This window comes from Bison bison, unplaced genomic scaffold (assembly GCF_000754665.1).
Source record: "Bison bison bison isolate TAMUID 2011002044 unplaced genomic scaffold, Bison_UMD1.0 scf7180017864299, whole genome shotgun sequence".
NCBI classification, from domain to species: domain Eukaryota; kingdom Metazoa; phylum Chordata; class Mammalia; order Artiodactyla; family Bovidae; genus Bison; species Bison bison.
Window position 1 is genome coordinate 4,953,216 of NW_011494871.1, and position 14,791 is coordinate 4,968,006.

At 41.3% G+C, this 14,791-nt stretch overlaps 1 protein-coding gene across 1 annotated transcript in view; it reads right to left on the bottom strand.

Moving 5' to 3' along the window:
* FLT1 (fms-related tyrosine kinase 1) overlaps window positions 1-6,554 on the bottom strand; it is a 174,945-nt gene extending 168,391 nt beyond the window's left edge. Inside the window, exons 1-2 of the mRNA XM_010851233.1 lie at window positions 4,982-6,554; window positions 4,104-4,333 (exon numbers count right to left, since the gene is read on the bottom strand). Of these exons, the coding sequence (XP_010849535.1) occupies window positions 4,104-4,333; window positions 4,982-5,016 (265 nt within the window). The 5' untranslated portion in view covers window positions 5,017-6,554. The remainder of the gene's footprint in view (window positions 1-4,103; window positions 4,334-4,981) is intronic.
* Window positions 6,555-14,791: the final 8,237 nt, after the last annotated feature.

Consider the following 14,791-nt stretch of genomic DNA (forward strand, 5'->3'; position numbering starts at 1 on the left):
AAGAGCCTTCTCCAGCACCACAGGTCAAAAGCATCAATTCTTCGGCGCTCAGCTTTCCTCACAGTCCAACTCTCACATCCATACATGACCACTGGAAAAACCATAGCCTTGACTAGATGCACCTTTGTTGGCAAAGTAATGTCTCTCCTTTTGAATATGCTATCTGGGTTGGTCATAACTTTTCCTCCAAGAAGATATATTAAGGGGAATTTAAATTTATCAGTAATTAATAAATTAGCTAACTAAAATTACTCAAGTAATTAAGTTGATTTTAATGCATTATATCAGAGGTGTGATGGATTTATACAAGCTATAATGTTAAAGTGGTGATATTGATTTTCCTCACATTACACATACAATATCAGATGTTATGGCCAAATCAGTGCTTAAGTGGGAAGCATCTAAATAATAGTTTTGCTTATAATACATATATGGCACTTGACATTATGTAGAAAAAGCTATGCAGTCCTGATTTTTCCTCTCACAGAACTCTATTAGACCACAAATCTATACCTTTTCAAAAGATGTGTCCAATAGTGTTTCTCATCGTTATAGAAAACCAAAACAAAATGCTAACACATCTGCAGATGCTTACCGGGGGCAAAAATCATGCAATCACATGTTCTAGAATAAATATTCAACAACAAATAAGTTATATCCCATTGATATCTAGTAAGTAATCACAGTTGTGTGTTAGGAACCAATTTGAGTTACTAGTCCCAGGGACAATCCTGAGTCTCCAGAGACAAGTTTTGTGCCCCTGAACAAAATTAAACCTGTAATGTTGTAAATATCAATAAAAATGGAAGCCTACGGCCAAATTTTCTCAGAAATAAAATGAGTAAGAGAATGCAAGTAGGAAATGCATAAAATGTTAGGCTACTTGGAAAAGTTACAACTGCTTAATGAATTACATCACAGCTAACTTGGGTTTGTGCTTCCCTGATAGCTCAGTTGGTAAAGAATCTGCCTGCAATGAGGGAGAACCCAGTTTGATCCCTGGGTCGGGAAGATCCACTGGAGAAGGCATGCTGCTAAGTCACTTTAGTCATGTCCGATTCTGTGCGACCCTATAGACAGCAGCCCACAAGGCTTCCCTGTCCCTGGGATTCTCCAGGCAAGAACACTGGAGTGGGTTGCCATTTCCTTCTCCAATGCATGGAAGTGAAGTCGCTCAGTCGTGTCCTTCATGGACTGCAGCCTACCAGGCTCCTCTGTCCATGGGATTTTCCAGGCAAGAGTACTGGAGTGGGGTGCCACTGCCTTCTCCAAGGAGAAGGGACAGGCCTGGAGAATTTCATGGACTATATAGTCCACGGGATTGCAAAGAGTTGGATACAACTGAGTGATTTTAACTCACTTCACTTCACTAACTTGGATTTTAGTAAAGTGAGACCAAAATTGTTCTACCAGGAAACAGACAACAAAATCCATGTTACTATTCAGAGTGGTGTAGTTACAGACACCCAGCAAGTGTTTCCTAAATATCTGCTCATCAAATTGATTAACAAACAAAGATTCAGAGGCTCTCCTATGGTTACTACTATTGACTCAAATATAATTTTTCTTACTAGTGTTATTTAAAAATAATGACTCCAAGATTTTCCCAATGAACACACAAAATACTCGTGATATTCCAGAGTAATGTCCTGTGAAACACAAACAGTACATTTTGCAGCCCGTCCCTATCCAAGAATATGGTCTTTGGGATAGAGAATTTCCTTCTGTCCAACCAAACTGTGTGGGAGCTTTGAGATCCTGGGACTTGTAACTTTATGCTAGTATTTGTGGACTTCTCCCAGAAAGCAGACGTAATACACACATAAAATCACAACCAGTACTCACACCCCCAGCCTCACACCAGTTAGTGACGGTGCTCTTTCCTACTTGGCCTAGAATTCATCTTCAATGTCAATTTCAACAGAGTATTCCACACAGCCCTGTTAACTGCTGTGTGTATTCATTTGACAAATATTACTGGGCTCTTGCTACGAGCCGGGCACTGTACCTGGGAGGCAGATTGTGGATACAAGTAATTAAGGCAGACATGGGCTTTGCCCTCACAGGGCTCACACTGACAACTGATTTGACACTCAGAGTGATGGTTATTTGCCAGATCTGCTCTGTTGTACAGTGGAAGTGGAGATAGTTCTAAACAGCTAAGTGTCTTCTATTTTCAAAGGGGATCGAAGCTGACAGTTTCTGCACCCCTATCTACTGGCTCCATAAATCATGAGATCTACCAAGGAATGTAGCAGCTGGGTAATAACTGAGTGTTATTTCTTAGGGGGAAAAAAAAGAGATGGTCTTCTTTCACTCATTTTAAGTATTTGATTTACAAGTCATGTTTTATGAGGAAGAACAAAGTGACAAGTCATCTTCCTTATTCCTTCCAGGGATCCATTTCTACTGTGGATCCAATAAAGCCACAGGAGAAAGGTTCATGAGAATTTTAGAATGAATGAATTTTGCCTCCACTTCCACTAGAGAGACAGGAACAGAAGTGTTTTCTTTCCTCTGCAAGGGGCAGAAAGAACATACATAACCTACTATGTGGAGCTAGGAAAAGCGATCAGATGGCTGAGCGCGTGACACGGTCCACTGCCGCTGGCACACTTCGTGTGTCTTCTCCTAATCCTGCCCTCCTGTCCCGCCCACCATCCTCTCTTCCATCCTGGGGAAGGTGGTTCTGCCTTCCCCAAGCAGAGCTCTCTGGCCTCCTTCCTCCTCTTATTTTTAAGTGGGCTGGTTGCATTCCTATGGTGGGGATTAGCTAGGAAGCTGGTGTCTCCTCCAGTTCTCCACCCACCCAGAAAAGTGCAAAATGTACAAACAGTGAGTTTGGTGGAGCAGAACAGAAGAGTGGCTCAGTCAAAGGGGGGTATATGTATACACATGGCTGATTCACTTCTGTTGTACAGCAGAAACTAACACAACATTGTAAAGCAATTAATCTTCAAAAAAAAAAAATCAAGCTGATGAGAGCAAAGATACTACTGCTAATATCATACTACTTACTGTTCTACTGTTTGTAAGAGTAACCCTGCCTCTGGAAAATTACACACTAGGCTCCAGTAAAACACTGTCTAGTTGCCTTATTTTAAAAAGAAGATTCCCACCAAAGCCTAAGTCTATGTAGGTGCTGCCTTCAATGCAAAGATGCAGTTCTTTAACTCACTAGGAGGAAGATCCACGATGCTATTGACACTGACAATTGGTTGTTTCCTTTTTTAACCCGCGTGTGTGTCTTGAAGTGCCTACTAATTTTGACTTATGCACTCTTAGAGCTCTCGCTCGAAGGCTAGAGTCTTGTACAAGTTTTGGAAACTGGCTGGAATGAAACAAGGAAGAACAAAGGGACAAGTCATCTTCCTGATTCTTTCCAGGGATCCATTTCTCCTGTCACTTTATATTTCTTTGAGGATTTTACATTTCTTCCCTCTGAACATTGTTTCATTTCTTCATTCGCCAAGGAGGGACAAGCTTAAAAAAATACTACAAAAATCATAACCAGAAAATGATTCAATTTTGTCTTTTGCCCTTTGCAGTGACATGTGCCAGCTCTTATATCATTACAATACTCGTTTGTGAACGTGAAATAATACTGTATCATGAATGGAATTAATTTTGTAACCTTCAAGCAACATTAGCAACACTATACTTACGAATTTAGTAAAGAACAATGTTTTACAAGTTGCTAGCATATCAGAGAACACAGTTGTGTGAAAGGACAAAATATCTTGTATTCTACTTTGGGCTTCTCAATTAAGAAATAGAACTAAAATCTTGCCATTCACTTATTCATACCGTGATGTGCCAGACAGTATTCTAGGAGACACAGATACAGTGGTGAACAAAACAGACAAGAGTCACTCCCGTCAGGGAGCATGCAGTTGACCAACTGGTCCTTGAAAATTCTGGTTGAAACTGACACTCAAGAAACATATTAAAATGCACTCCACAAGTTTTGACAGCTAGGTAGAAGCTCCTTCCTGGCCCATTTCATTCATACTCATGAGAAAAGCGCCCTTTCTATGGACCAGGTGGATTGATGACCTGCTGCACAGCTACAGAAAAGACAATGTGGAAAATGAAGCTCTTACCATTAATAAATATGTAGATGGTAGATTCTGCTTTGTTCTTGGAAGCAGGTGCAGAGAGATATCTGCAGCTATAGAAGCCAGTGTGGTTGGCCTGAGCCGCGTTCAAGGTCAAAGTGCTGCAGAATTTCTTGAGGTTCTTTCCACAGGCAGACTTAGTGATGTTAAGCTTCCCGCTTTGGTTTTCCCTGTTCACAGCTTCAGGCAGATACCAGGCATGGGCAGCTCCTCCTCTGCAGTCATAGAGGAGAAAACAAAACACCGTCAGGGTTAGGGCCAGTGCCAAAGCATTCATTTCATTACAAAGCACTATCCTGAGGTCTTGGGCTTCCCTAGCGGCTCAGACGGTAAAAGAATCCGCCTGCAATGCAGGAGACCTGGGTTCAATCCCTGGATGGGGAAGATCCCCTGGCGAAGGAAAACCCACTCCAGTATTCTTGCCTGGAGAATCTCATGGACAGAGGAGGCTGGTGGGCTACAGTCCATGGGATCACAAAGAGTTGGAGACATCTGATTTTTATATAAATACTATATATATATATATATATAGATATAGATACAGATATATATAGAGAGAGAGGTCTAAGTCCAGTCATCTGCTTTACAGAAAAGTAACACATTTAGAAAAACTTTTAAACAACTCAAAATGTTCAGGGCATCCCTTCCTCTGATTCCTTGTGAGTGAGTAATTCATCTCTCCCGTAGACGAATGAATCACCCTCCGTGGGAGGCTGGATGCACGTGGTTTGCACTCGGCAGATGGCAGGAAACCATGGCCATCTACCTGTCTGCTCTGGGAGGCCACCTTTCTACTCCCCTGGGGAAGGGTTTTGCCTTAGGAAGGACAAGCAGATGGTCCCCAAACCAATACAGTCACTCACCTGCATTTGAGATTCAGCGTCTGGCCAGCTTGCATCACGTGCCGGGTGCCTTTTAAACTCAGTTCAGGATGTCTTAATATTGAACCTGAACTAGATCCTGGAAAATAAAAGTTGAAGTGTATTATTTATTTTTCAAAAAAACATTTGACTCTTCCAGGTCTTGGTTGTGAACTCTAGAGTTTCAACTTGTGGGATCTAGTTCCCTGACAAGGGACTGAACCCAGGTCTCCTAAATTTACATCATGAAGTCTTAGCCACTGGCCCACCAGGGAAGTCCCTTGAAATGTGTTTTTTGAAAATTGCCCTCTCGTCTTTTTCTTTTTTCTCTTTTAAGTTAATTCCTTTAAATTCCTTTTATGGAAAGCTATAAATTCCATATGCAAAAAAGTACATCTAATACAAATATATTTTATTTCACAAAATTTTTGTAATCTAAGACTTGCTAACAAGTATTATATATCCTACTATGCCAAATGACCTAAAAATATTCAAAATCCCATTAACTTAGAACATTAATAAGTTCAATTTATGGTTCAAAAAACAACCATATTAAGACTATATCGTAACTTATTAAAATATTCAGGATTAAATATCAATGTCATCCAAAGTATATTTCTAATATTGAACCAACATGAGTCATTTGGTTATACAGGCCTGTCTGATCTTTTTTCTGAATACTTTTCCTGGATTCTAGACATAGTTCACTCATTAATTGAGTCATGGTATTTTGGGCAAGTCATTTCTCTTTCTGAACCGGTTTCCTCATGTGGAAAACTAATTATAGAATCAAAATCAGTTTTAGAAGCCACTTTGTTTATCTTACATAATCTCCAAGTTTCCTCTTTAGTGGAACAGAGAAGAGGGAACTGTCCATTCCTACGTGACACTTGACAAGTATATTTTGTGGGAATCGTTGTGAGACCATGAGATCAGCTATGAAAAAGTGCATTGAAGTCAACATCTCCATACAACACGGTATCCCCATACAACACAATATCCCTTCACAACATGATGTCCCTTTACAACACAACATCTCTATACAACACAATATCCATCCATGGGATCTGCTGTGAGACCCTGGCCAAGTCACTTCTCTTCAGATCTCAGTTCTCTTATCTGAAAGGCAGGAGACTGGACTGGATGACTCTGGGTCTCTGTCCGTTTCCGCCATCCCCAGAGCCAGGATTCTTTGAGCCACTGGTGCCATAGAAGTTGAAATTCTGCTGAAGCTCTTGTTGATTTATCAGGAGACACCTCAATCAAGAGCTCTCTCCTCCTCCCCTATTCTCTCCCTCCTCTTCGCCCTTTTTTTTTTTACCAGCTTTTTCCTGGTAAAAGCAGGAGTTTGGGGCTCAGGATTAGCAGGGATAAAGGTTGGGGGAGGGTAGGTAGAATCTAGAAAAATGGTATAGATGATCTTATTTGCAAAATGGAAATAGAGATACAGATGTAGAGAACATACATATGGACACCAAGAGGGGGAAAGGAAGGTGACGAACGAATTGGGAGATTGAGACTAACAAATATACACTATTGATGCTGTGTATAAAATAGATAAACTAATAAGGTCCTGCTGTATAGCACAGGGAACTCTACTCAGTGCTCTGTGGTGACTTAGATGGGAAGGAAATCCAGAAAAGAAGGGATATATGTATACACAGAACCGATTCACTTTGCTGTGCAGTAGAAACCAAAACAACACTGTAAAGTCACTTTACTTCAAAAAAATTAATTTTAAAAAAATGGTCGGGGGAAGGAGAAAAGATAAACTCAGAGGGAGCCAAGTTACATATGTGGAGCTGATCTTAGGGAATATTTTCACATAAAAAATCAGTTTCCAGCTCTAAAACACAGGGAGCTCAGCTTGGAGCTCTGTGATGACCTAAAGGGGTGGGATGGGGGAGGCGAGGGAGGCTCAGGCAGGAGGTGATATATGTACAATTATGGCTGATGTGCAATGTTGTATGACAGAAACCAACACAACATTGTAAAGCAATTTTCCTCCAACTAAAAAATAAATCAAAACAATAAAATAAATAATGCAAAAAAAAAAAGGCTTCTGAAGTGGACTCCAAAGCAGAAAATGGGATCTTGGACCACAGACCTGCACACGTCAGGTTCCACGGGGAACTCTAGCAATGCTCCCTGGTGTTGCTCTCAGGTTCTAATAGTGCAAAGAAAACGAGACTTGGTGGCACACCTGCACGGGAAGCCTCACGTCGCCATGTCCTGAAGGCACGCCCTCGGCAGTCCTGAGCAGGCCGTTTCTTGGTATCCTCACGAGTGAATCGGAAAGCTGCCAGGCACAGCCTGGGGACTTGGTTCTCTGTCACCTGAGTGGCAGGCATGCTGCCTGGCATGTGACAGATAGACACCCTTGTCACTGATACCTGGCAGAATCACGCCCCTGCCCCACTCCCATCAGAGAATGTTTTGCTGGGTATGTAACTCCAACAAAGATGTTAACATTATCTGCTTTCCTGGTGTTGCTGCTTTATTAAATATTTTTAAAGTCACTTTTTATAAAAAGATTATTTTTTGGTGTGGACCATTTTTCAGTCTTTATTTGTTACAATATTGCTTCTATTTTGTGTTTTGGTTTTTTGGCATAGAGGCATGTGGAATCTTAGCTCCCTGACCAGGGATTGAACCTGTACCCCCTGCATTGGAAGGCGAAGTCTTAACTACTGGACCTCTACAGAAGTCCCCAAAGTCACTTTTATATACAACAGGCCCTGGTATCGAATTACAACGGGAACAAATGGTTCAGTACTGACTAGCTGCTACTGCTGCTGCTAAGTCACTTCAGCCGTGTCTGACTCTGTGCGACCCCATAGACGGCAGCCCACTAGGCTCCTCTGTCCCTGGGATTCTCCAGGCAAGAATACTGGAGTGGGTTGCCATTTCCTTCTCCAATGCATGAAAGTGAAAGGGAAAGTCAAGTCACTCAGTCGTGTCCGACTCAGCGACCCCATGGACTGCAGCCTACAAGGCTCCTCCGTCCATGGGATCTTCCAGGCAAGAGTACTGGAGTGGGGTGCCATTGACTAGACTTAAGTTCAAATGACTGTACCATTGAGATCCAATTGGTCTATTAAATAACCTCACAGAACAGGCCAACGGATTCAGGTACCTAAAGAAAAATTTTGTCCTTTCCTCACCTTTGAGTTTCCTGAGGCAACAAGTAGCTCAAAATCTGTGACCCAGAAGAACACTAGGTCTTTCTAAAGCCACAGCCAGCAACTGATAATGCCTGCCCTGAAAAACACCCAGGCCAGGGCATGGAATGTTGAGGGTTTCATTGAGCAATTGTTCGTGGGTTGTAGCAGGTCCACCCAAGCTTCCTGTGGAAAATTCTGGGCAATAAGTGGTAGGTGTCTCTGTGGTTTGTGTGCACATAGTAAGCTTTCCCATCCAGGAGCAGCCAAGGGGAAGATGCCTTCCTTCTCCTGGCAGGAGGTGAGCCTTCCTTTTTTTTCAGTTGCTATTTTGGTTTCCAAATTGTGTGACTCTTTGCTCTGTGAGCGCCTAGAACGCCAGCACTCCTGACCCTTGTCAGAGAGAGCCGTAAGCCTTAAAGAACCACCCAAATTCCAGCAGAGAGAAGCATCACGCAGAGAAGATCCCTTAAAAAATATGCCCTCTGCACGTCCCTCTCTGCTTCTCCCACTTCAGCCTCCAACCAAAAAACAACACAAAACAACCAACCTGAGTGATTAGCTAAGACACTGAGAGAAAAACAGCATTAGGGGAAAGTTTGTGGGGAGAGAAATGTTGATAGAAATATTTTGCTATAGAATTTGTTTCCACCGACATAATGAATTTTGTACTTGGAACGAGGAAGCTAGAAAAAAGTAGGTGATTGAAAGAAAGGAAAGGAGAGGTATAAGGAAATGGTATTTTGAAGTAACTGGACACTTTGGGACATCACATTCTTCAGTTAATAGGAAACTAGAATCTCATAAAGATGAACAGAGATGCCAAAACTACAGTTCAAAAGGGAAACCGACAAGGGAAAAGTGAGACACTTATTCCTCAACTGTTCTGAAATTTCAATAGGCTTTAAAACATTTCTTTGAAGCAGTTTAATGCCCTTACACCTACTTGTGTAATGAAATATTTAACTAATGTTTTCTGAGTATCTCTGGCACGTCAGACATTTTTCCCAACTCGATCGTGATGTGTATAAGGACGTGAATATGCATATATTCCAAGATCCCACATCTTCCCACCAAGGACGACTCTGTTTGCTCTGCTCATGAGTAGGTCAGAGTCACATTGTTCATTTAGAAATAAATCGACAGGATACTTCATTTCAAAGGGTGGAGTGCTATGACTTTACAATGGTCCCCCACTGTGAGGCTCAGATGGGGATCAGGACTTTTCACTGTTTGCCAAGGTAGCCTAGAAGCCTGGTTTAAAAGTTATTGTCCCCTCAGAGAACTAGGTGGTCTGTGAACTATTGTTTTCATCAAAGTTAACGACAGTAGAATCATGGGGGTCCGAGGGATCTCCTTATATCAGGAAAATAACTATTTAAATAAAACCAAACAGAAAACTCAAACAAAAAATGCAGTCAACAACATGAAAAGGCACTCTGCTGACTGGGGGAAAACATTTGCAAATCATATATCTGCTAAGGGGTTAATATCCAAAATGTATATTTAAAAAACCCACACACAACTCAATAGGAGAAAACCAAACCAATTTTACAGATGGGCAGCTGCTGCTGCTGCTAAGTCACTTTAGTCGTGTCTGACTCTGTGCGACCCCAAAGACGGCAGCCCACCAGGCTCCCCCGTTCCTGGGATTCTCCAGGCAAGAACAATGGAGTGGGTTGCCATTCTCTTCTCCAATGCATGAAAGTGAAAAGGGAAAGTGAAGTCGCTCAGTTGTGTCCGACTCTTAGTGACCCCATGGACTGCAGCCTACCAGGCTCCTCTGTCCGTGGGATTTTCCAGGCAAGAGTACTAGAGTGGGGTGCCATTGCAGAGGATCTGAATATTTTCCCCAAAGACAGATGATCAACACACAAAGATGCTCAACATCATGGATCATCAGGGAAATGCAAATCAAAACCACAGTGAGATCTCACCTCACACACAGAATGACTATTATCAAAAGGACACGAAATAGTAAGAATTGCGGAGTGGGTGGAGAAAAGGGAACCCTTGTGCACTGTTGATGGGAATGTAAACTGTGCAGCCACTACAGAGAACAGAAAGAATTTTTCTCAAAAAGTTAAAAATAGAACTCTCACGCTGCTGCTGCTGCTAAGTCGCTTCAGTCGTGTCTGACTCTGTGCGACCCCAGAGACAGCAGCCCACAAGGCTTCCCCCTCCCTGGGATTCTCCAGGCAAAAACACTGGAGTGGGTTGCCATTTCCTTCTTCAATGCATGGAAGTGAAAAATGAAAGTGAAGTCGCTCAGTCATGTCCGACTCTTATCGACCCCATGGACTGCAGCCTATCAGGCTCCTCCGTCCACGGGATTTTCCAGGCAAGAGTACTGGAGTGGGGTGCGAGCTATCATATGGTCCAGCAATTCCACTTCTAAATATTTATCTGAAGGAAATGAAAACACGGAAAGACATGCATTCACATGTTAACTGCAGCATTATTTATAATAGCCAAGGCATGGAAGCAACCTGAGCATCCACTGATGGATGAAAAAAGAAGATGGATGGGTCTATATACTCTTTGGAATACTACTCAGCCATAAAAAGAATGCAATCTTGTCATTTGATTCCATGAGGATGGACCTTGAGGCCATTACGCTAAATGAAATAAGTCAGAGAAAGACAAATATGGTATGATCTCACATGTGGAATCCAAAAAAAAATCAAAACAAAAACAAACTAAATGCAGACTGTGGAAATGGACTTTTGTCACAGGCTTCATTATCAGGAAAAACTAGTAAGGTCAAGCAGAGTGGGCAAATAGCATTAAAAAGCTGATATGTATATATGCTCTTATGTGACCACTGACACTTTGTATTGTCCTTGTTTGAATAGTTTCCCTCATTGTTCGTCTGTTCTGTGTTATTGGGTAGACAGAAAGAGAAGAGACCTTTATGGCCCTTAAACGAACACCCCTTCGTTCCCCACACGATGACCTCTGGGAGGAAGCCCATGCATGGACGGTCCTAGGATGCTGCCTCTTTCCCACCTGTACTTCACTGGCAAGACGGGATGCTTTCTTTGATCTCAGTGGGAAGAGTGAATAAAATTCCAAGTAAATAAAAAGGCTTTATTTTGCAACCAAATCAAAGCCCAGATGACGGAGACTCTTTCTTCAAAACTCTTCAAAGCTACCATGATGGACACTGAAAGAGGGAACAGCGACCTCGGGTCATCATGAACCAGACAGCCTTGCCCATCACTGTTAAGACTGGGAGACGGTTCTTACATAAAAAGTGGCCAAAAAGTATCTTTAGAACACCACTCTTTTTATTTATCTAAGTAATAACAGTACTCTGATGGGTTAAATGCAACTTCTAGACAAGCTCTTTAGCCCCTCTTCCTTCCAGACACCCCCTTACCCCTACTATACTGAAATCAAAGGGTTGTTCTCTGTAAGAAAGGGGCCTTTTTCAAACAGGAATCATGAAACAGCTATGTTTTTCCATTATTGATTGAGAACATGAATCCCCCCAGCTCTACTACTAGCTAGCTCTGTTGCGGCCAAGAGCAAGTCACCTTAAGCCTCAGATTCTTCATCAGCTCACAGAGGAGGCTGGAATTACGATTCTGACAGCCCCTTCCGGCCTAAAAAGCCAGTGATTTTTATATCCACAGTAATTAATAGCAATGTACAAGTTAGAAACCACATTTTAAAACATAACCTCTGGAAAAACAAATAACCCATTTTAAAAATAGATTAAGGATCTGAATAGACATGTCATGTACCAGTTAGCAGATGAAAAGATGCTGGAATCCATGAGGAAAATGCAAATCAAAACCACAGTGAAGTACCAATTTCACACCCACTTGGATGCTTCAATTAGAAAAAAAAAAAATAGTAAGAAGTGTTGATCAAGATATGGAGGAATAAGAGCCCTTGTATATTGCTGGCAGAATTATAAAGTGATGCAATCATGTTGGAAAACAGACAGCAGTTCCTTAAAAGGTTAAACATAAGTTAAACCTATGACCCAGCAATTCCACTCTTAGGTATCTACCCAAGAACTAAAAACATATGTCCACATAAAAACTTGTAAACAGATGTCCATAGCAGCATTACTTCTAATATCCAAAAAAGTGGAAACAACCCCAATGATGGATAGATAAACAAAATGCAGTCAATCCATACAACGAAACCTTATTTGGCAATAAAAAGAAATAAAGTACAGAGACATGCTACAACATACATGACCCTAGAAAACGCGGAGCTGGTTCACACAGAGCAAAGGCCTGGTGGGGACGCAGTGAGAAGGCGGCCATCTACAAGGCATGCAGAGAGGTCTCAGGAGAAACCAAAACTGATGATACCTTGAGGTTAGACTTCCAGCTTCCAGAACCATGAGAAAATCAATCCTCTTGTTTAAAAACCAAAACCACTATACCAAGTAAAAGAAGCCCGTTATGAATGCCCATATATTGTTTGACTCCATGTACATCACATGTCCAGAACAGGCAAATCCATAAAGACAGAAGGCAGGTGTCGGGCTGGGGGAGAAGGGAACAGGAGTGACTAATATGGGAACTTCTTTTTGGGGTGAAAACATTCTAATATTAGATAGTGGTAATGGTCGTTCAACTCTGTGAATATATTAAAAATCACTGACTTACAATTTACAATGGTTTGTTTTATGGTATGTGAATTTTATTTCACTAAAGCTGCTTTGGAATAACTGTGGTGCTAGAGAAGACTCTTGAGAGTCTCTTGGACTGCAAGATCAAACGAGTCAATCCTAAAGGAAATCAACCCTGAATGTTCATTGGAAGGACTGATGCTGAAGATGAAGCTCCAATACTTTGGCCACCTGATGTGAAGACCCGACTCACTGGAAAAGACCCTGATGCTGGGAAAGACTGAAGGCAAAAGAAGAGAGGAGCAGAGGATGAGATGGTTAGCACCACTGATTCAGTGGACACGAATCTAAGCAAACTCCAGAAGACAGTGAAGGACAGGGAAGCCTGGCATGCTGCAGTTCATGGGGTCACAAAGAGGCAGACATGACAGCAAATAAACGACAACAACAACAACAAAAAAAACTTATGACTGAAATAATCAGAGTTATGCTGACCATTGCGCTATTCTGAAATTTTTTGCTACATATAACCTCATCAGTGTTAAATTTTGAACTTTTGTTTCTCCAATTTATAGCTTCAGAAGGCTAATTTTAGAAAAACAATTTTCCTTCTTGTTCAGTAACATCATTACTTATGTATTAGAAGATTTACAAACATACAGCAAAAAACACATTGTTTCCCCAAATTGCAATTCTTTAGTTTAAAATTGCTTCAGATTGCATATGGAATTTTAACTATTTAAACTGTAATTTTAACAAATTGAGTCACACAGAAAATTATGTCGCTAGAGCTCTTGGAAGAAATCTACTGGTATTTCCTTTTATAGTAAAATGACTGATTTCTAATGTATTTGTTTTTAATGCAAAGCTTCGTATATCAAGTTCATTTCAAATGAGATGCATCTGTCTTTGATTCTGCATACCATGTTTTCAATAGTACATAATCCTACATGATAAATGACCTCTTTATCTAAACATGAATGCCCAAGTATCATGTTTCTAAAATTTGATGTTAAGATCATGAGCCTTTACCAAGGTTGTATGAGGTTAATTAAACATAATTCATAGTAAAAGAAGACTTTCTTTCCTCAAGATGTAGCTTATTAAAAGCTTAAGTCTCATAGACTAAATCTCAGAATCTTTTTGGTTGGTGGCAGGGGTGGGAAAAAGGTGAAGAATGCAGTTGCAAATGAACCAAAATTTCCAGAAACTTCCAACACTTTTGTTTGAGATGCTAATGCCTACAGGGCTCTAATAATTATTAAAAAAGTTAACTCTTGGTCTTAATTTCTGTGTCTTGCCTCTATTAAAGTATTTGCCAGATAATACGAGGAGTCCTTTATAACTGATCACACTAGTTAGAATGACTCTTAAAGATTACACCACCGGGGTAGCAGACAGGCACACACGCTACCGGAGGCCATCATAAAGTACATTTTCTGTCACCTCTAGCATGATGGGGAAAGACCAGAGGGCTTCTGTTCTATCTACCTAGAGACTATATCAAAATGGGAATGGCATGGGAATTTGTACAACAGCAGCATAACTCAAGTGAGTCCCACAGTGAGAAGCAATATTGGTTTCTTAAATGTTATTTTTCTCCCCAAATCAACTGGCCTTAAATCAAGGAAGGATCTAAAGAAATGAAAGGATGTTTATGAAAGTGTGTGCACACACACAGAGCCATCTGCGCATATGCACACGCGTCTCTCTCTGGGAAGTTTGTGTTAGGTGCGGTGGGAGGTTAGTGTAAAAATGAGAGGGGTCATGGTGTGTGTAGCTACTGAACCTTCAGTCTTAGGCACATAGAACTCCTTTCATGCCAGGAGTCAGAAACCGACATGTGCTCAGCAACAGCCAAAGCTCCGACTCACTGCTGACTAACCCCTGGCAGAGATAAGACTGTGACTTTTAGATGGACCAATACAGGATATTTTAGATTACAGTAACTGCGTTATTGATCTTCTGGGTTAGGGAGCTGCTTCCAGCAATGATACACCTAATTTGTAGAAAGTTGGTAATCCCAGAGATTATTTTCTTTTTCATCTTTACATGAAA